Source organism: Jaculus jaculus, chromosome 6 (assembly GCF_020740685.1).
Source record: "Jaculus jaculus isolate mJacJac1 chromosome 6, mJacJac1.mat.Y.cur, whole genome shotgun sequence".
Lineage (NCBI taxonomy): Eukaryota > Metazoa > Chordata > Mammalia > Rodentia > Dipodidae > Jaculus > Jaculus jaculus.
The window spans coordinates 154,008,368-154,030,533 of NC_059107.1; the positions used below are offsets into that span (position 1 = coordinate 154,008,368).

The 22,166-nt window shown below is 51.8% G+C and overlaps 1 protein-coding gene across 2 annotated transcripts; it reads right to left on the reverse strand.

The window, feature by feature from the left end:
• Positions 1-1,747: 1,747 nt before the first annotated feature.
• On the reverse strand, positions 1,748-20,140 carry Foxred2 (FAD dependent oxidoreductase domain containing 2). Of its 2 annotated transcripts, none has more exons than XM_045151885.1 (8): positions 19,620-20,140; positions 16,802-17,053; positions 15,725-15,844; positions 14,308-14,474; positions 9,009-9,174; positions 7,658-7,899; positions 6,351-6,521; positions 1,748-3,741 (listed from the first exon to the last, which is right to left on the reverse strand). In XM_045151885.1, the coding sequence occupies exons 1-8, from the start codon at positions 20,138-20,140 to the stop codon at positions 3,506-3,508; spliced, it is 1,875 nt and encodes a 624-aa protein (XP_045007820.1). In that variant the 3' UTR covers positions 1,748-3,505. The 2 variants fall into 2 exon arrangements, with proteins under 2 accessions (XP_045007820.1, XP_004650328.2); XM_004650271.2 differs by having other exon boundaries at positions 15,725-15,994.
• Positions 20,141-22,166: the final 2,026 nt, after the last annotated feature.

A 22,166-nucleotide genomic window follows, 5' to 3' on the forward strand; every position in this document is an offset into this window, starting at 1 on the left:
AATAAATAAAAATAAAAATATTTAAAAAAAATGTATTTGGGCTGGAAAGATGGCTTAGCAGTTTAAGGCATTTGCCTGCAAAGCCAAAGGACCCAGGTTCAATTCCCCAGGACCCATGTAAGCCAGATACACAAGGGGGCACACATGAGTTCATTTGCAGTGGCTGCAGGCCCTGTGCGCCCTTTCTCTCTCTCCCTCAATCCCTCTTTCTCTGTCAAATAAATTAAAAAAAATATTTTATGGGCTGGAGAGATGGCTTAGCGGTTAAGTGCTTGCCTGTGAAGCCTAAGGACCCCAGTTCGAGGCTCGGTTCCCCAGGTCCCACGTTAGCCAGATGCACAAGGGGGTGCACGCGTCTGGAGTTCGTTTGCAGAGGCTGGAAGCCCTGGCGCGCCCATTCTCTCTCTCTCCCTCTATCTGTCTTTCTCTCTCTGTCTGTCGCTCTCAAATAAATTAATTAATTAAAAAATATTTTATTAGTGTATAATCACAAGTTTGATCAAAAGAAGAAAAGGATAAAAGAACCCCATTCCCACAGCCCAGGGGACCAGAGGCGACATCATGTGGTTTCCTATTTTTTATAGTTACAAGTAGTTCAAGACATTGTAATGCAATTTCACACCCTGATAATTTTTTAAAGATTTTATTCATTTGTGTGTGGGTGTAATGTTAGGGCCATCTTGCCCTTGCAAACGAACACCAGATACTTGAACCACTTCTGGGGTCTGGCTTATGTGGGTGGCTCTGGAATTGAACTCTGGGTCCAGCAGACTTTGTGAGCAAGTGCCTTTAACCAGTAGCCATTTTCCCAGCTCCCAGCACACCCTGGTTCTTTTAAGTTTGTGTGTATGTGCACTTCTTGGTCCTTCTCTACGTTATTGTGGTTTCATGCACTGGAGATTCACTTATGCACTCTTCATAGTTCTCCTTGACTTCCATCAATCTTTCACTGTAATTATTTTTGCCCATCCTATTTACCTTTGTTTTATTATTTTTTGGTGAGGTAGGGTCTCTTTCCAGTCCAGGCTGACCTGGAATTCACTCTGTAGTCTCGGGGTGGCCTTGAACTCATGGTGATCCTCCTACCTCTGCCTTGTAAGTGCTGAGATTAAAAGAGTGTGCCACCATGTCCGGCTTTTTTTTTTTTGAAGTAGGTTCTGTCTCTAGTCCAGGTTGACCTGGAATTCACTATGTAATCTGAGGGTGGCCTTGAAGTCATGGCGATCCTCTACCTCTGTCTCCTAGGATTAAAGGTGTGTGCCACCATGCCTGGCTGATGGTGACATTTTAAATTGTATTACTTGGTCATTAGTCCCCATTATTCTAGAGAAATTTTTTTTTTTTTTTTTTTTTTTTTTTTTTTTTTTGGTTTTTCAAGGTAAGGTTTCACTCTAGCCCAGGCTGACCTGGAATTCACTATGGAGTCTCAGGGTGGCCTCGAACTCACGGTGATCCTCCTACCTCTGCCTCCCAAGTGCTGGGATTAAAGGTGTGTGCCACCATGCCCGGCTAAGAAATGTAATTTTTTAAAAGTATATTTCATTTATTTATTTGAAAGAGGGAGAGGGAGAGAGAATGAATGAATATGAATGGGTGTGCCAGGGCCTCCAGCCTCTGCAAACGAACTCCAGATGCGTGCATCCTCTTGTGCACCTGGCTTATGTGGGTCCTGGAGAATCAAACCGGGGTCCTTTGGCTTTGCAGGCAAACACTTTAACCACCAAACCTTCAGTCCATTTTATATATTTTTTGAGGCAGGGTCTTGCTCAAGCTGTCCTGTAATTCTGTATGTAACCCAGGTTGGTCTTGAACCTCCTGCCTTAGCCTCCATAATGCTGGGATTATAGGCACATACCACCACACCCAGCTTACCATACTTTTAACCTTTTCTTTAAAACTGACACAATAAGCTAGGTACAGAGACGTCACCCCTGGTGAATGAGCAAGGATGGAATGCTTCACGTTAAAACCAAACGAGGCTCCTGACACCTGGATGGAACCAAAGATTTGTCAGAGGACTGGAAGGCAGCAGATGCCACACACTTGGGCGCCAGCCAACCTCATGCTACAGCACCTTGAAGTTGTGTTGGAACAAAGGGCACAGCCAGCCTCAGTGTGAGAGACGTGAGGGGCAGGATTCAATTTCACGGTACAGTGTTAACTCCAAGATTCATTTAAAAGTGCTTTGGAAACATTAGGGGGGAACAACAGGATCCAATTTTGGCTTACCAACCATCCACATGAAAGACAGTGAATCTGGCATCCTAGGAATAGGGAGACATTTCATTCAGAAGTTTCTGGCCTACACCACTCATCCTGGCAGCACAAGGTGGCTGGGTTTGTCCTGCGGGCCGCAGGCACACATTGGAGGTGGCCCAGGTGGCTAAAGGGTTTGGACCTTTCAAGACTCTTCCAAGATGTTCCAAGGAAGGGGTTTTGGTTCCAGAGAGTCATGGCCCTGGACATCTGAGTGGACCCAATGAGTGGGGGCAGGTGACAAAATCCATCTCCTCTGTTCTCTTGTCACAGGAAATCACGTGACTGCCACGTCCCTTTTGTAGGCCTTGGCTTCTTCTGGAAAGGGGATAAACACCTGGTGGGACAGCAACCAGGACTCTGGTGAGGAGGAAGAGGAGCTGAACAGCAAGGTCACTGAGAGCTGAATTTACCATGACCAAATAAAAGAATTTTTGGATGTTACCACTTATAAGGCAGCAGGGCACAGGAACACTGCCACCCTAAGCCAGATGGGGCAGGTCCTGAGCAAGGCTCAAGGTGTGGCTCAGGATGGCACAGGGCAGGGAGGGAGAGGAGCGCAGAGGCTAACCCCTGGGAACAAGGCAGCTCACACTGCCCTGGGGACACTGGATAGACAGATGGCCTGACTTCCTGCCTCTGTTCTGTGCAAGTCCTCTGGGCCTTGATAAGCAGCCAGACTGGACCCCTGAGTTCTTTGAGAGTCAGTGCCAGGCACTGTGGAAAGAATGGCACAGAGACAGGCCTTCCAGGCTGGGGGGCCTGGGAGGGACTTCAACTAACTTCCCTCTGTGGTAGCTGGGGGACAGTGACCTCACCTGTCCACTTCGCTGCTGTGGACATGAAACTTCTGCTCTAACCTGTCTGCTGTGGAGGTGAGGCGGGCTGTGGCTGTGGGGTGCTCTCAGTGGGATGTGGGCCCACCTGCAGAGTGGCCCAGAAGGGGGCACAACGGCTAGCCTGGTGCTCAGTGAAGGTGTAGCTGGAGATGACCTGGCTACAGAAAGCAGCTCACGTCTGTCAGAAGGTGCCTTTCTACCAACCCCATGACCCATAACCCAGGCATGACCAGTACAAGACAGGAGGCCACTGTGTGGCCTTAGCCCGGCCTTGCACATTCTGCGGGCTGCCCTGGTGCACTTCCCGTTACAGTCAGGACGGGTGGGAGAGAGGCTGTTCAGAAAGTGGGGCACCAACCATGGGCCTGAGGAGGTGCTGGACACTGTGCCCACAGCCTGGGAGGAGACACTCAGAGTTCCTCCTTGTCGCTGTCAAGGGACTGGGCCCGAGGCCCTGGAGCCAAGGCGCGGTCACTAGTCCGCTGGCTGCTGCTCTCGGTGGCGGCAGCGTAGTTCTGCAAGAGCTTGCTCTCCACACCGTGCTGCTGAAGGCTCTCAGTGATTGCAAGCCCCTGCATCTGCAGATACCCCTGCTGGCAAAAGGGGGGCAGCTTCTGGCGCGTGAGGGCGAACCGGAAACAGGATTCTGTACAAAGGCAGAAGGAGAAGGAATCAGGCCAGGAGGAGTGGGGAGAGGGGCAGGAAGAGGAGTGGCCAATGCTGGGGTCCTGTGGCACAGGGGTGTTCATTGACCAGGGCCCTCGCCTAGTCATCTAGATGTATTATCTTGGGTAACAGATGACTGTCCCAGTCTCCTAGTGTGTTTGTAATTCTGATTTAACCAATAATGGCCCCCTAGCATATAAATGGTGATGCTGGCAATTTGGAGAGGCCAAAAGAGAAGCCTTCGTGTACTTCCTGTGAGTGAACAGGTGTCAGCTCTAGAGCAAGGACAGCTTGCTTATGTGCTGCAATAACTACGGTCAGTGGCAAGCACCCATCTTCCATCCTGAGGCTGCAGAGAAGGAAAAAGAAGTCCATGCTAGCTGTTCTGCTGCACCTCAGATGGCAAAGGCTATGGGCACAGTGCCTGGCAGATGTTAAAGTGGACTTTAGATTTTTGGGTGGAAGAAAAAACAGAAGTCATACTTGGTCCCGCGAGGGCGTCAGAGACAGGATGGGAAGACAGTGTCCGAACATGGCCAGAGTCCTGCTGCAACTCTGGGCCTTCTCACCTCTCGTGCGCCTTCCTTCTAGCTCGTGTCATGACTAAGCACGTGAGGAAAGATGCCAGGAGGCTCATATGGGTGAACAGATCCCTTCTTTGGTGCCCTAGACTCATCGGCAGGTCGGGGCTTGGCAAGGAAGAAAGCAGTCCTCCCTCCCCACTTCTCCCTGCCTCTTCCTTCTTCCTCTAGAGTATTTTTTTTTTTCTTTGAGACAGGCTGGTCTTGAACTCACTGTGTAGCCAAGGCTGGCCTCGAACTACTGAGTCTTCTGCTTCCACCTCCTGAATGCTGGGATTACAAGCATGTGCCACCACACCTGGTGTGGTGGTTAATCTGGAGGGTCAACATGACAGCATCTGGAAGCATCCAGAAGACAAATCTCTGAGCATGTCAGTGAGAGGGTTTGTAGGCTGGGTTAGATGAGGTGGGAGGATCCGCCCTAAATGTGGGCCACCACATTCCACACACAGGGATCCTGAACTGAACAAGACGCAGGCAAGCTGAGCACTTGCCTTCACCTGTCTCCTGACTGAGGACACAGTGTCCAGCCGCCTCCTGCCACCATGTCCGCCCACCACCACGGCAGTCACACCCGAGAAACCTTTCCTTCCTTAAGCTGCTCTGATTAGGTGCTTTGTCAGAGTAGCAAGACAAGTGACTAATGTGTGTGGCTTTGGTCTCTGGGTTTTTCGAGGTAGGGTCTCACTGTAGCCCAGGCTGACCTGGAATTCACTGTGTAGTCTCAGGGTGGCCTTGAGCTCACAGCGATCCTCCTACCTCTGCCTCCCGAGTGCTGGGATTGAAGGCTTGTGCCAACACACCTGGCTTCTGGAGTATATATTTTTTTTTATCTGGTTTGCCCACTAAACTCTAGGTTTTTTAAATTTTTATTATTTGTTATTTATTTATTTATTTGAGAGCGACAGACAGAGAGAGAAAGAGGCAGATAGATACAGAATGGGCACGCCAGGGCCTCCAGCCACCGCAAAGGCCCTCCAGATGTGTGTGCCCCTTGTACATCTGGCTAACGTGGGTCCTGGGGAATTGAGCCTCGAACCGGGGTCCTTAGGCTTGACAGGCAAGCGTTTAACCGCTAAGCCATCTCTCCAGCCCTAAACTCTAGGTTTTATTTGAGGATCCTCTTGTCACTTTTCATTTCAGCTCTCCAGGACTTCTCAGCCAGCATAAGCCCAGGCCCTGGGCTACTTATGAAGGGCAGGAGGTTTGGAAGCAGCCGTGGTCTCTCTCTTTTTTTTAGTTAGTGTCTCACTTTATCCCTGGCTGACTTGGAATTCACTATGTAGTCTCAGGGTGGCCTCAAACTCATGGTGATCCTCCTACCTCTGCCTCCTGAATGTTGGAATTAAAGGTGTGCGCCATCATGTCTAACTTAAAAAATGTTTTATTTACTTATTTTCATGGACATGCAAGCATGAGTGTGTGTGTGTGTTTGTATGGATGTGCCAAGGTCTCCTGCTGCTCAGGTACTTTTGCCACTTTTTGTATCTAGCTGTATGTGGGTGGCTGGGGAACTGAACCTGGGCTGGTAGGCTTTGCAAGCCAACACCTTTAACCACTGGAGCATCTCCCCAGCCTCTCACAGCCTTTTTTGTTTGTTTGTTTGGTTTTTGAGGTAGGTTCTCACTTTAGCCCAGGCTGACCTGAAATTCATTATATAGTCTCAGTTTGGCCTTGAACTCACAGTGATCCTCCTACTCTCTTTGCCTTCCAAGTGCTGGGATTAAAGACGTGTGCCAATACGCCTGGCCTTTTTTTTTTTTTTTTTAAATAGTATCTAACTTTGGGTGGTTCCCTTCATTTCTGGCCAATCTTCGGGAAGAACACATTCACATTGGTAGCTATTTTAGGCGTGCTGCTCTGGGAGGGGCCTCGGCGAGCATGCAGCCCACTACTGTGAGTCTGGGGCTTGGATTTCTAGATCCAGGTCCTCAGATTCCACAGGGCAGAGGTCTGTCCAGCCCTCCCTGACTCACTCTGTCCTTCTGTTCTCCTGGGGATGAATTACCTGCATAGAAGTTTCTCAAGTCCGTATCCAGACAGTTTTCCAGGAAGCGCCTCAGTGGGAGGATGTGCCCCACCGGGGCGGTCCAGTCAGTCAGGAAGTCCTCCACAATGTGGTGGATGGCGGTGGGTCGTGGCAGGGGCCAGTGTGGGGACCGGAACCTCACTTCTTGCTCTATGGTGGGAGAGAGGTTATCAGAGTAAAGACATGCCCACCTGCCTGGGACACTTCTTTGAAGGCTGTGGCCAGCCTGGCCGACAGCCCTCTCCACACATCAGGGAGGTTGATGGGAGGAAGAGGAACCGGGCCTGCCACCTGTGGTCTCGGAGGGCAGCATGGGGACCGGTGACTCGGGGCTGGTGACAAGCTTAGAGGCCTTGCAAGGGACTCATCTAGGCCAGCTTCTGCTTTGGACCCCTCTGCTCTGTGGGTCCTAGTTCAAAGGTCACTCAACTAGCACCTGACCATCCCTGGGAAGCTGGCTCTAGGAGGTGACCATGTCCACTGCTGGCCAGCTGTGACTCCTGGGCACTCCTGAGTATACCCACATGGCTTCTCTCGCTGAGGCTGCCTCTGCCCTTTTCAGAAACCTCCAGCTGGGCCACCTCGCCTTCTCTTTTCTAGATAGTCTCAGGTAGCTGAGAGAGGCCATGAACTCCTGATCCTCCTGCCCCTGCCTCCCAACTGCTGGGATTGTAGGCGTGCCCATACCCAACTCTACTTTTCGTTTTTCATACATGTCTTGCTATGCAGCTCAGACTGGTCTCAAACTTGTAATACTCCTGCCTGGGAGCCTCCACAGTGCTGAGATGACAGCACCCTCAGCCCTTCAAGCTCTGGGGTGTGCGTTCATTGGCAGCCACACTGCCCAGCTCTGCCGGCTTTCTGTGCGTGTTCTCACACTGGTCCTCCCACAACGCTCCAGGGAGCGACTGGTGTCGTCTCCACTTTGTTAGGCAGGGAAGTCAGGCTCAGAGGGATGCAGGGCCCGAGGTCACACAGCAGTGAGAAGACAGACTGGGCCTCGCCTTCCTTTACGACGCTGACCAGCTTTCGCCGTCCTCTCTAACATTCGCCCTGCAGCACCCCCGCCTGCCTTGCAGACACTGCCGCACGACAACGCCTCTCTTACTGCCCGGTACCGGGAGGAGGTCATGGCACTCTAGCATGGCCTGTGCAGGTCTCTCAGGGGCCCCTCTGTGCCAGCTGCAGTTCTGTGAGGCCGGCTGACAACAACGTCATAGGGGGTAGGGTCCGAGCAGTGCCGCCTCCGCGGAGGCTGAGCTTAGGGAGAAGGGAGGCCAGCTCACCAGTGGGGAGCTGTTTGTAGTAGTAGATGACAGGGTGGAGGAAATTAGACAGCCAGGCGTCTTCCGTGTGCCCCACGGACCGTTCATAAAAAAAGACGTCCTTGCCAGGCCCAGAGAAGTTTTTGCCATACTCCATGCTGATGACGAAGAGTCCATGCTGGGCTGTCCTGCCGGTGAGGGGCTCCAGCTGGGCCAGCATCTGCATGGGGAACTCCTCCAGGTGCTCAAATGTGGTGGCATTCCTGGGGACAGGGACCCAGGGGGCTCAGAGCTGGGCATGGGGAGGGGGGCTGGCCTGCTGGCTGGTATGGGCATGTGCAGTCCTCCACATATGCCAGTCCAATGGTGAAGCCGACTAGCAACATCCTGACCCCACAGTATCACCTTGACAGCTAGGCTCACTCTTGGGAGAGGTTCCAGAAGGCTCTGTGTAGCCTGCAATGTACACCTGTGGCAGGCTGAGGGGAACGTGACGGAGAAGCCCCGGGGAAGGGTGATGCCTTATTGGGCGTAGGCCCAGGAAGGTGGCTAGTGTGGCTGGAGATGAGAGAACATGGGCCAGGGAGGAGGGGAAGAGGGTGAGGAGGCCACAGGGTGTGTGTCAAAAAGGGCCCAGGGAGAATGTGCATTTCTTCAGGAGGGTCCCTCGGACTCACTGGCTAATCCAGCTGACTTGGTGAGTTGTTGATTCAGTGAGAGGCTGTCTTGAAGAATAAGGGGGCAAGTGAGTGAGAAAGGCACCTGACATTAACATCTGTTCTCCACAAGCATGCGTACACACCTGCACACCCACACGTACACAAAGAGAAATAAAAAAAAGAAGAGAAAGAAAGAAAGGTGTGTTGAGGATGAAGCAAGGTATGTGCTGACCTCTTGGAGTCCCTGGACACGGCGCCTGGGGCAGCCTGGGACTTTGGATCAAGCAATGCCCTGTGACAAGGTCTTCTCTTGTTCCTCACCTGCCCATCCCCTGTGAACCTTCTCTATCCCCTCCCCACCGCCCCCGCTTTGTCCTCAGGTACTGCATGTCCTAGGACTCACCGTTTATCCCTTGATCAGGACTGGGATCAGTGGTCCTTACCTGTGGGGCACTCCTGAATGGCCAGTACTGGCACCTGAGTTCTCCTGGCTATTTGGTAATTGCCCATCTACCTGAGGCCACGGGCTTTCCACCAATTCCCTGGAGCCAACCCTTTCCCTCGGCGCTGCAAGGTGATTATGAGCCATGAAAGGCTTAATGAACTTGCCCAAGGTCACACAGTAAGAAAGTGGCAAACCAAAGTTCACAGGCAGGCCTGTGTATCCACAGAGACTCCGGGTAGGGGAGGTGGCGTGGGTATAGCCTACTCACTCCTTCAACAGGATAATGTCGGCCAGCACACTGAACATCTGGTACAGCCCGGAAGCCTCGTTCACACGCCGGATGATGGAGCTGGTCAGCTGTGTGATGGGGTGCTCTGTGGTCGGCCAGGTGACACCATGGTGACGATGCTCTAGGAGACGGTGGACAGCACGCACTGAAATGGCCAGAAGGGGAAAGATGTTTACCTAGGATCATTAGAGGAGGCATGGTTCTCAAGAGTATGGGGGGCAGCAAAAATTGTGTGCGGGGCTGGAGAGAATGCTTAGTGGGTAAGGCCTGTAAAGCCAAAGAACCCAGGTTCGATTCCCCAGGACCCAGATACACAAGGTGGTTCATGTTTCTGGAGTTTGTTTGCAGCAGCTGGAGGTGCTGGTGCACCCATTCTCTCTCTATCTGCCCCCCTCTCTCACACATAAATAAAAAAATTAAATACTTTAAAAAAGAACTGTGTGAAGACCAGGTGGCAAAAGCTGTATTCATGACCACCTGCCACCCAGGGACATTGGTCCATTCTGCTCCTTGGGTGGGAGCAGTCGTCGGTGTCAGGGAAAGAACTGGAGGAGGGGGCTGGATTTAGGTCTGAGTGGTTTGCCTCCTTGAGGCCACCTGCATATTGAGGTCTCATCACCACCCCCTTATGCTGGGTATATCCAGCCCAGACACCAAGCCTTCTACCCTCTCATGGATGTTTCTGACATCTACCTGGTCTCTGACCAGTCCTCTCCTTCACAACCCAAACCATCTGTCCCTCAGTTCTGTTCTTTTTATTTTTTTCTTTAAAAAATATTATTTATTTTATTTTACAGAGAGAAAGAGGCAGAGAGAGAGAGAGAGAGAGAGAGAGAGAGAGAGAGGGAGAGGGAGGGAGGGAGGGAGGGAGGGAGAGAGAATGGGCATGCCAGGGCCTCCAGCCACGGCAAACAAATTCCAAACATATGTGCCACTTTGTGCATCTTGCTAATGTGGGTCCTGAAGAATTGATTCTGGGTCCTTTGGCTTTGCAGGCAAATGCCTTAACCATTAAGCCATCTCTCCAGCCCTGTTTTTTTTTTTTTTGTCTTTTATTATTTTTAAAAATTTAAAAAAATTTTTATTAGCATTTTCCATGATTATAAAAAAATTCCCATGGTAATTCCCTCCCTCCCCCCCCACGTTCCCCTTTGAAATTCCATTCTGGTTTTTTTTTTGTTGTTGTTGTTTTTAAGTGATTATTTATTTGAAAGAGAGACAAAGAGAAAGAGGCAGATAGACAGTGAGTATGCCAGGGCCTCCAGCCACTGTAATCAAACTCCAGAGATGTGCCACCTTCTGTATCTGGCTTACTTGGGTTCTGGGGAATCAAACTGGGTCCTTTGACTTTGCAGGCAAATGTCTCAGCTGATAAGCCATCACTCCAGTCCTTCTCTCTCTCTCTCTCTTTTCCTGAGGTAGGGTTCCTGCTCTAGCCCAGGCTGACCTGGAATTCACTATGTAGTCTCAGGATGGCCTTGAACTCACAGCGATCCTCCTACTTCAGCCTCCTGAATGGCCCAACTCTTTTTTCTTTTTTTAAAGATGTTTTTAAAACTTATTTGAGACAGAAGGGTAGAGAGAAACAGACAGACAGACAGAGAGAATGGGTATGCCAGGGTCTCTAGCCATTGCAAACAAACTCCAAATGCATGCACCACCATGTGCACCTGGCTTATGTGGGACCTGGAGAATCGAACCTGGATCCTTAGGCTTCATAGGCATGTGCCTTAGCCACTAAGCCATCTCTCCAGTCCCTTCAGTTCTGTTCTGAGGTGTTTTCTAGAGCAGCGGCTGCTGCTGAGCCCGGCAGAGAGGTTCTTCCACGGCTGGTGCCAACCAACACACACCGAAGTGCGGTGAAGGCCATGAACTGAGGGGTCATGAACAAGAACCCTCGCTGGGCCTCTGGTCTGCAGAGGAGACTGTGTATGTGAGCAGTTCTGTGTGCGGGTGTACATGCGTGTGGGCTGCATGTGTATACACGTGCATATGGAGTTGAAGTAACAGGTGTGTCTCATGGGACTTGTGAGGATGGGGTGTGTGAGCTACGGGAAGAACAGGGCACAAGGGCAACAAGGGAGCTGGGGCAGCATGTGCCAGCCTGGTGGAGATGGGAGGACAGCAAGCACAGGGTGACGACAGTGATGAATGGCAGTGTCTGGGCTGGCAGATGACCCGGGCCCTCTTCCCAGTCCCCCCGCCCCTCCCCCAAACTCAGCTAGACAATGCACATGGGCTAAAACATGGACTGTCTGGAAACCAACAGCCAAACATGGCAAGCTTTCTCTGCCCAACTTAGAAAGTGAAAACACCCAGGACTGGGGAAGTTGCTCAGTGGGCAGAGTGCCTGCCTAGCATGCATGAGGCCTTAGGTTTGATCCCCCAGCAACAAATCCACCAGGGATGGTGGTACATGCTTGTAACCCTAACACTCTGGAGGTGAAGGTGAGGGCAGGAGGATGAGAGATCCAAGGTCATGCTTGGCTACATGAAGCTGTCTCAAAAAGGTAGGAAGAAAAAAAAAAGGTAGGAAGAAAGGAAGGAAAGGACAGAAGAAAAGAAGGATGGAAGAAGAAAGGAAGGAAGGCAGGAAGAAAGGTGGGAAGGGAGGAAGGGAGTCACCAAGCGTCAAGGTAATATGAGTCAACAAATAAAACACAGAAATCTGAGCCAGAGACCTCTGCCCTGTGGAGTCTGAGGACCTGGATCTAGAAATCCAAGCCCTAGACTCCTGTTGCCCACAGTAGTGGGCTGCATGCTTGCCGGAGCCCCTCCCAGAGCAGCACGCCTAAAATAGCTACCAATGTGAATGTGTTCTTCCCGAAGATTGGCCAGAAATGAAGGGAACCACCAAAAGTTAGATGCTATTAAAAAAAAAAAAAAAAGGCCGGGCGTGGTGGCGCACGCCTTTAATCTCCACTCAGGAGGCAGAGGTAGGAGGATCCCCATGAGTTCGAGGTCACCCTGAGACTCCATAGTGAATTCCAGGTCAGTCTGGACCAGAGTGAGAACCTACCTCAAAAGACAAACAACAGGGGCTGGGGAGATGGCTTAGCCGTAAGGCCTTTGCTACAAAGGCAAAGGACACGGGTTCAACTCTACAGGACTCACGTAAGCCAGATGCACAAGGTCATGCATGCGTTTGGAGTTTGTTTCCAGTGGTTGGAGGTCCTGAGTGCCCATTCTCTGTCTGCCTCTCTTTCCCTCTCTCTCAAATAAATAAATGAAAATAAACAGCAATAGCAACAAAAAAAAAAAAAAAAAAAAGAAAAGAAAAGAAAAGAAAAAAACCACGAAAGGTGGAGACTGAGGAAGATACCTGATGCTGACCTCTGGTCTCCACATGCACACACTTATACATCTACTCTCACATTTACTTGCACATACATTTTGCCCTCCCCCCCCATTCAAACATGCATGCACACATGTATGCACACTACATATATACATACGCAATGCAAAAACAGAAATATGTTTTTAATTTTTTTTTTTTTTTGGTTTTTCGAGGTAGGGTCTCACTCTGGCTCAGGCTGACCTGGAATTCACTATGTAGTCTCAGGGTGGCCTCGAACTCTTGGAGATCCTCCTACCTCTGCCTCCCAAGTGCTGGGATTAAAGGTGTCCTCCACCACGCCCGGCAATGTTTTTAAATTTATTTTGAGAGAGAGTGAGAAAGAGGCAGAAAGAGAGAGAAAGGGAGAGAGAGAAGGAGGGAGGGAGACAATGGGCATGTCAGGGCCCTTCAACCACTGAGAATGAACTCCAGATGTGTGTGACCCCTTATGGTGCATATGTGACATTGCATGCTTGCATCACTGTATCTGGCTATGTGGGACCTGGAGATTCAAACATGAGTTCTTAGGCTTCACTTAGGCAAGTCCCCCAATTGCTAAGCCATTTCTCCAGCCCAGAAATGTTTTAAAAGCTGGAGAGATTGCTCAATGGTTAAAGACACTTGCTTGCAAAGCCTCCTGGTCCAGGTTAAATTCCCCAGTATTCAGGTAAAGCCAGGTGCACAAAGTGGTACACGCGTCTAGTGTTTGTTTGCAGTGGCAAGAGGCCCTAGCATACCCATAATTCTCTCTCACACAAATAAATAAAATATTACAAAATACGCTCTATTATTTATTTTATTTTATTTTAGTTTAGTTTTTTTGAGGCTGATCTGGAATTCACTCTGTAGCCCTAGGCTGGCATCAAACTCAGCGATCCTACTACCTCGGCCTCCTGAGAGCTGGGATTAAAGGTGTCCACCACCAAGCCTGGCTTAAGTGTTTTAATTCTTAATTAATTTATTTTTCTTTTTATTTAAGATTTTATTATTATTATTTATTTATTTGCGAGAGAGAAGAAAAAGCAGGGAGAGAGAGGCAGAGAGAGAGAGAATGGTGCACAAGAGCCTCCAGCCACTGCAAACAAACTCCAGATGCATGTGCCCCCTTGTCCATCTGGTTTATGTGGGTATTGGGGAATTGAACCTAGGTCCTTAGGCTTCACAGGCAAGTGCCTTAACTGCTAAGCCATCTCTCCAGCCCGTATCTTATTTTTTTGAGTTAGGGTCTCACTTTAGCCCAGGTTGACCTGGAATTTACTATGTCATTTCAAGCTGGCCTGGAACTCACAGTGATCCTCCTACTTTCACCTCTCAAGTACTGGGATAAAAGGCATGCTTCCAGCTTTTTTTTTTTTTGTTGTTGTTTTTTGTTTTTTGGTTTTTCGAGGTAGGGTCTCACTTTGGTTCAGGCTGACCTGGAATTCACTATGGAGTCTCAGGGTGGCCTCGAACTCTCGGCAATCCTCCTACCTCTGCCTCCTGAGTGCTGGGATTAAAGGCGTGCGCCACCACACCCAACCTGGCTATTATTTTTTAATGCAAACACTCTCAACTTAGTGGGCATTTATAGCTCTGGTACTGAAAGTTTTGAAAGAGAACTGACATAACCAATGAGAGTTTCCACTGAGGCTTCCTGGGGTGCAGAGTGGGTGTTAGGCCTCACAGGTTCGTGCCTGGGTACTGCCTCTAGCCCACGTCACAGGCCTGAGACCACCCATCCAGCTTAGTCTACTACCAGACGTGTCCCCTTTCAGGCTTCTTCTGACATCGTCAGTCCATGAAAATGTGGTCATCAGCTCCAGACAGGGAAGTTATGACCACCAACTCTGATAAGCAATCTCTCTGATGCTTCTGACAGTCAGTAGCCTGCTTGTTTATGACCTGCTAAGGTGGTGGGGGTTCTGCGTGGGGACAGTGGCCTGCCCACACAGCCCTGCTCACCTGTGTATCGGAAGCCGTGGATGAAACCTCCAGCAGATTTCCGGTAGTCCACTGAGTGGCTGGCAGTGCCCAGGACGAAGAGACCTCGGCTTCCTTTGGACTCATAGCTCGCTTTGATCAGTGGGTACTTCTTGTTGAACTCATTCTCCGAGGACAGTCTGAGGGACCTGGCAGTGGGAAGTGTGACTCAGGCCCAGCTCTGACTGTGTGCTCGCTCACACTCTGCATGTCACCTAAGGCCCCATGACTGTGGGAGGGGAGGGAGATCCCCAGCATTGAACAGCTAACTAAGGCTTAGTTAAGGACAACGCCGCCATTCAAGCCTCACACAAGGCTGGGCTCCGGATTAAGACTGGGACTTGGGGTCACCTAAGGAGAAGGTGGGTCTAGGTAGGCTCTTATGTCCTCTTATGTTCTTGCCTAAGGACAAGGGACCGACTGGTCAGATGCTCTGACCCCAAGCCTCACACGATAGCATCAGTAACACCCAAAAGACCAGTTAGCAGCTCTTCACAAATGGTCATAAATACTTGCAGCAATGAGTTTTTTTTCTTTTGGGAGGGGGGAATTAAATTAATTTAGTAACATGCACACATATACATCATGATGTGTGTATTGATCTAGTTAAGTATAATTATAACAACTAGGAAGCTATTTAATTCTTATTATTCTTTTTTTATTTTGGCTTTTCGAGGTAGGGTCTCACTCTAGCCCAGGCTGACCTGGAATTCACTATGGAGTCTCAGGGTGGCCTTGAACTCACGGGATTAAAGAAAGGCACGCGTCACCATGCTGGGCTATGTTTTCTTTCTTTCTTTTTAATTAATTAATTAATTTGAGAGAAAGGGAGGGAGGGAGAATGGGCACACGAGGGCCTCCAGCCACTGTGAACAAACTCCAGACTCGTGCTACCTTGTGCACCTGGCTTACATGGATCCTGGGGAATCGAACCTGGGTCCGTTGGCTTTGCCCACAAGTGCCTTAAATGCTATGCCATCCCTCCAACCCTCAAGTGTTTTCTTATACTGAACCCACAAAATGATATGAAAGAGAAACAATTCTCCCCTCTGCAGAGATGGGCTCAGCATGGGATTGGAACTTCCCAGGGCTCACAGGTTAGGTCAGAGACTCTCAGGGGGGCCCTGGGCTGAGTTGGGGGTGGGGTGGGAGCTGTGCCTACATTGCCTTGGAGCAAGTTCCGAGTTTTCCTACCTATCTTGAGAGTGTCTCATCACCCGTAGAACCCCCCTGCCACTCCAGGATGGCGGGACCTGTAGCTGACACAAAGATTCTGTCCCGAGCTGGCAAATAGGTGGCACTCACTTCCATTCTTGGTACACTGTTTTGAAGCCTGCTCTTCCCCAGGGAGAGCTGAGGGGTTTGCTAGGAGACCCCACCTCTGCCCACCAGGACTCACTGGTCGAAAATCGAGAAGTTGAACTTCCAGCCCAGGCAGCGGATGACTCGGTCGTAGCCCACACGCATGGCGAAGTTGTCACTGTCATCCTCAGGGAGGCGGACAGAATCGGCACTCCAGCTGGCATTGGTTTCCCCCAGGAAGAACTTTAGGGTGACATGGAACTTGCCCTTGCTGTCCTTCACGAGAGCCAGATCTTTCAGGTCTGCCTCGAGCAGCCCATCCAGAGACTTTAGCTGGTAGGTGTCCAGCAGCCCGTTGTTGATGGCTCTGGGGCCCCAAAAGCATGCAAGGAGAGGTCAAGGGGACTCAGAGGAGGGCTGGGTAGTGCAGCCAGGGCTGGGAAAATCCCCACATTCGCAGCTTGCTAGGGTCTAAACCCCTGAGGGGTCATACATTGGAAGCTCTGTCCCAAGGAGGGGACATTGGGAAGTGGCAGATGTTTTTTATTTTATTTTTAAGACATGGTCTCATGTAGATCAGGCCAGCCTTGACCTTGCTATGTAGCCGAGGATGACTCTGAACTCCTGATATTACTGCCTCCACCTCCCAAGTGCTGGTATTTACAGAAAGGTACCATCATGCCCAGTTTATGAGGAGCTGGGAATGGAACTCAGGGCCTCATGCATGCTAGGAGGGCACTCTACCAACACACCTACAGCCCTAGCCCCAGGCGATGATGGCGCTTTAAGAGATCTGGCCTCGTGGCAGGTCACTGGGGCAATGCCCTTAGGAGACATTAAGGCAGTTCTGGTACACCCTTGGATAGCTCTAGAAGATGGCTGCTATAAAAGAAGGGGGCTCAACCCCTCCCTGCTTTGGCGTCCTGTCTTGCTTCATGATCTCTCTCTGGCATGTGTGTGTGTGTCACTGTGATGCCATCTGCCAGGGGGTGACGTAGGCTGGCAAGCCATCACTAGAACTGGCAACACGCTCCTTGGACTCTGGGCCTCTGCAAGCATGAACTAAATAAAGCTTACTTATGTGCTACCCAGTCTCAAGTCTCTTCTTACAGTAACGAGAAACAGACCGACACGGGGCTCAGGTACAGAATACACAAGCTGGGACGGCACATACCTGACATCTCCGACATAGTGGGTGGACCAGGAGAGCCGTACCCGGGAACGGCTCAGCATGTGGATAAAGTTTGTGACACCCATGATATTCTCTGCCGTCTCAAAGGCCGAGTTCCCGCGGCCCAGGATCAGCACACTCTGACCTACAAAGTCTTCAGGATCCACGGACACGGACTCGTAACCCTCCACATGTTCGGAGCCAGGGAAGTCAATCAGTGTGGGGACTGACAACCCAGTGGCGACCAGCAGGACACTGTGGTTGGGGACAGAGGAAAGACACTGCAGTTTCTTAGCCATATGATCACTTAGTCAAAATCACTGTGTAAGCCTGGGTGTGGTGGTGCACACCTGCACTTGGGAGGCAGAGGTAGGAGGATCGCTGCAAGTTCGAGGTCACCCTGAGACCACAAAGTGAATTCTAGGTCAGCCTGAGCTAGAGTGAGACCCTACCTCAAGAAACAAAAACAACAAAAAAAGGGGGGGGGCAAGAGAGATGGCTTAGTGGTTAAGACATTTGCTTGCAAAGCCAAAGGATCCTGGTTCAATTCTCCAGGACCCACCTAAGCCAGATAGATACACAAGGGGGCACATACATTTGGAGTTTGTCTCTCTCAAATAAATAAATAAATAAAATATATTAAAAAAAAATCACTGTGTGACCACACCTTGCCTTCCCACCCTGACTACTAGCTCCTGGAGGAAAAACAAACAAACAAACAAAACCCCCCCCAGAATGTCCACTGAGGCGCTCGTCTATTTACACACTCCTTAATATGCTGAGTGACCCCCATGTGCCTGTCTCTCCGAGCTAGCTTACAGTCTAGTGGAGACCTTTTCCTTAATACACCACTGGCATTACACCTCATACGGGGATTGTTTTTGCTCTGACTGAGGAGGTGATGTTATGACGAACCAAAAACATTCACCCAATTTTGAAGCCAGCAAAGAGCAAGAATCCCCCCTGGGTGATGAGCCTGGAGCCTGATCTCTAGTTTCCCTTCCTGACTCACAGGCCAGGCCCACACATCTGTGAGCGAGCGATACTTCCATCCTGGGCCCTGGGCCAGTGTTTCTGCTAATCATCTTATCTACTCCTTGGTGCCAACTGAGCTGGTGTTCCATGACCTGTTTTCCAGGTGAGGAGACACAGGCCCTGGGGGTTATGGCCTCAGAGATCTTCAGCCAGTAGCTGATAACAGATGGGCTGGATTCCAGAGTCCTGCTGTAGCCCTGGCTGGCCTGGAACTGGCAATCCTCCTGCCTCAGCCTCCCAAGTGCTGGAATTACGGGCGTACGCTACCATTGTCAGGCTTGAAGTCCTGCTCTTCAGATTGGTGGGGGTTTGAATCCTGCTGTCTGCAGAATGGTTTAACTGACGGAGGGTTTCAAGACAGAGCTGACTGGCCTGATTCAGGGGGCACATGGCCCTAGTTTCCTGACCCTTGTCTACGTGCTGCTATCTGACTCCCCTCCAGTGTAGCACAGCTGCCTAAAACGCAAGAGTCCCAATCAGCACAGGCCTCTTTCCACGGACTGTAGGAGGGAGGGAGCAATGCCACCTCTGTAACAGGAGCAGGTGAATGCCGGCCGAGCACCTGTGGATCCAGGGCGAGACTGACTATGCAGAGGCGAGCCTGGTACAACTGAGAACCCAGGCTTTTGGGGTAGCAAAATGAGCTCAAAACGCGGTGCCAGATAGATGTGGCGACATACCTTTAATCCCAGTACGCTGGAGGCTGAGGCAGGAGGACTTCTGTGAGTTTGAGGCCAGCCTGGGGCTGCAGGGTGAGTTCCAGGTCAGCCTGGGAAAACAAAACTGTAGCACCTTCACACATTAGTGCTTAATTAAGTTTGGTGACTTTAGCCAAGGCGTGGTGGCATATGCCTTTAATCCCAGCAATAGGGAGGCAGAGGTAGGAGGGCTGCCATGAGTTCAAGGACAGCCTGAGGCTACATAGTGAATTCCAGGTCAGCCTGGGCTACAGTGAAACCCTACCTGGGAAAACAAAACAAAACAAACACCCACCCCCCAAAAACAAAAACAAAGACAAAAAAGTTTGATGACTTTCAGGTCTGCACCTGTCGAATGGGATTCATGGACTGCTTCCTTGGGTTTCTTGTGGGAGTTGAACAAGCCTGAGGTGCCCACACATAACTGCCTCCCAAGCCAAAGGAAACTAAAGCTGGTTGGTTAGAATTCCCGCCTTGCTGGGTCTTTGCTCTGGTTCTGTTCTGAAATCCTCCCCCAGCCTGCTGCTGCTGGCTGGGTACCTGCCACCGCTCTTCCCAGCATGCATTTCGGTGAACACTGGTTCCAGGAGATGGTCTACAAGAATCTGCAGGTATAAGACGGACGTGGTGGCACATCCCTTTAATTCCAGCACTCAGGAGGCAGAGGTGAGGAGGATCGCCATGAGTTCAAGGCCACCCTGAGATTATATGGTACATTCCAGGTCAGCCTTAGCTAGAGTAATACCTACCTGGGGGGGGGGGGAAAGAAAAGGATCTGTGAGCATATCAACTACGCTTATGCTACCCAAAAATAGAGCTGATGGGACTGAAGATGGAGACAATAAACTCAGTGAATCCCGGGTGGCAAATTGTTAGAATGTTCCAATCATACTTGGCCAGGACCTAAAGAACACTCTTGAGAAATGCTGACTGTGCCCAAACTCTTAGCACTGAGCTCGAGGGGAAGGAAAGAATGATACAAGTGCACCCTTGCTCCCGTTCCTCCCTGACATCTCCCCGACAATTCGGGGGCGCCTTTCTTCTGCGACAGGCTCAGCTTTAGCAGGTGGCTTCTGGGCCATTCCTACCTGCACTGGTACACCTGACCCTTGTGGTCGGTCAGGACGAAGCGGTGGCCGTTCCAAGCCTGCGGGTCCTTGTCCAGGGTGACGTGGGTAATGGTTGTGTTGTACAGCACGTGGAGCCCCAGCCGGCGCGCGAAGTCACCCAGGTATCGCACCATGTCCCCGGCATCGGGGAAGTAGGCCCGCGAGTAGTGTCTGAAGAGCAGCTGGGGGTCGTGGCTGAGCAGAGAGTTCCAGTCGTGGCGGAGGTTGAACTCGGCGTTGGCCTTGCCGGTGTACTGCTTGTTGATGCTGATGAGCTTGCGGTGGCGCGGGTAGCGCGTGAAGAAGCTGCCCGGCGCCGACGCGCGCTCGAACACCGCGTAGTCCCGGCCGGCCCGCTGCAGGAAGGCGGCCATCTGCAGGCCCGCGGGCCCGGCGCCCAGCACGCAGTAGTCCCGGTGCGGAGCGGCGCTCAGGGCCGAGGGCAGCGCCAGGGCCAGCAGCAGCCCCGCGGGGACCAGGCGCGCAGCCGCCAACCCCATCGTGCGGCACGGCGGAGGGGAGGCCTGGCGCCTCGACGCCCGGGAGGCAGGTGCGAGCCGGCTCTCCCGACCCGCGAGGGATGGGGCTCGGCCAGAGACCCCCCAGCGAGCCAGGGCGGAGTCAGGACTGAACCGAGGGGCCCTGGAGCTCATTTGCCCTGAAGCTGGTCTCTTCCAGGTGAGGGATCTGGGGGTCTACAGGAGTCCTGAACCCCTACAGCCCATTTCTTTAATCTCCTTTCCTATGCGTGCTAGCCCAACCTCCCCTCCCCGCCTTATTGCCATGGTGACCTCATCCCGGAGAAGGAGATGCGGTCCTCCGAATTTCCACTTATTCCAGGGCCGCCTCACATCCTCTGGGAGTCCGGCCCGGGCTGGACCTTCCACCGGTACAGATAGATGTCTCTAGCCCCGCCCCGCCTGGGACCCGGAGGCGTGGCCTGGAGCCCCGCCCCCAGCCTCCCGCGTCACGTGGGACGGATGCCCCCCCCCGCGCACCTGCCGGCGCGTGCGCGGGAGCCCAGGCGCGCTCCCGCCGGCGCCCGGACCTCGGCGCCGCTCCTCGCGCCCGCAGGATGCAGTGGAGTGGGGTCCGCGGCCGCTTTCGCCGCGAGCCCGCCCCTCCCCTGGCAGCGGGCGGGGTCACGTGCGTGGCGCGCGGCACGTCGGGACCGGCTGGCGGGGCTCCGGGGCCCGCGCGGGAAGAGGCGCGCACGTGCTGCGCGCTGCCCGGGCGAGCGGAGGGGTGTGGAGCTGGCGTGCCAGGAGCGGGAGTAGATTTCCCCCCCAGCCCCTTTTGTTAACGGTGCTTCTGCACGTGCCCGGTGGGCGCAGCTTTGGAGAAAATCCCGGTATTTATATGCCACACTGCTATACCCTCAGACCAAATCAAACTAGGCTGCCCAGCTTTGTATGACTGGCGGCCAGGACAGATAAACCAATTGTTTCAACGGCTTTACTAAGCAAAGTAGCAAGAGTGGCAAGGGCTGCTATTTCCAGTGTCTTGTAGCTGACTGGCCAACGTATGTCAGGGGCGGCGGCATTTGCTCAAATTCACAACTCAGGGCCTGAGTCAGGGTCACTGGGGAAGCTGAGGCAGGAGGACAGCTCTGAGTTTGAGGCCAGCCTGGTCTACACAGTGAGTTCCATACCAGTTTGACTAGTGTAAGACCCTGATTCAAAAATAAAAGTAAGTGAAGCCGGGCGTGGTGGCACACACTAATTCCAGCACTCAGGAGGCTGAGGTAGGATTGCTGTGAGTTCGAGGCCACCCTGAGACTACACAGTTCCAGGTCAGCCTGAGGTAGGGTGAGATCCTACCTCAGAAAATCAAAAACAAACAAAAAGGATCCTGGAATTGAAGCCTAGTGCAAGCAGCATGATGTGACCAAGATCGCTGCTGGCTTCCCAGAGGTGACTTGACACCTGGCCATTAAGATTCACCCCAGCAGAAAGACAGTAACCTGAGAGCAAGGTGGACCCCGGCAAAGCTGTTCCTCAGGGAACGTTTTTGCTTGACGAGTTATTTTTCATTTCCTGGTCCTCCCAGGTTAAAGAATATGCCAAGGGATGCGGTGTTTCCTTCTCAGGCTGAATGGACACGAGAAACCCCCCTTGGGGCACAAACTTGTCTTTTGTAGCTATTATGGAGATATCAGCCAGCACAGCAACTCTGCAGTCAGCTCGGGCAACATTGCAGGGATGGCTGTTCTCCACTGTGAAGGCCATGAGGGCACCAGAGGGAAGTAGAAGCCTGAAGGATGTGTAGTTGGAAGTGGGCTAGGGTCTGGTACCGGAAACTGGGCTGCCCCTGGATTGCGGGTGGTCAGTTTCTGGCCGTGGATCAGGTAGTCCACACAGAAGCAGATGGTGTTTTCAAGTGAGCCTGGCAAGAACCGACTTGCTTGCTCTCATTCATGCCGCCGGACTGGGCCATGACGTGCTTGCCAAGAGGAAATTTGGATTCTGGTCCTCTCCTGAAGCTCCATAGCACTTGTCACTATATTTCTGTATGTTGTTCAGAGCC

Bases quoted from the DNA above. Each gene is read 5' to 3' on its own strand.
- Foxred2 (XM_004650271.2), bottom strand. From the start codon at position 20,140: ATGGGGTTGGCGGCTGCGCGCCTGGTCCCCGCGGGGCTGCTGCTGGCC. The intron at 9,175-14,307 runs GTGAGCAGGGCT...TGGCCATTTCAG, and splicing joins CCACGGCTTCCGATACACAG to TGCGTGCTGTCCACCGTCTC. The intron at 6,522-7,657 runs GTGAGCTGGCCT...CTCCCACCATAG, and splicing joins CTACAAACAGCTCCCCACTG to AGCAAGAAGTGAGGTTCCGG.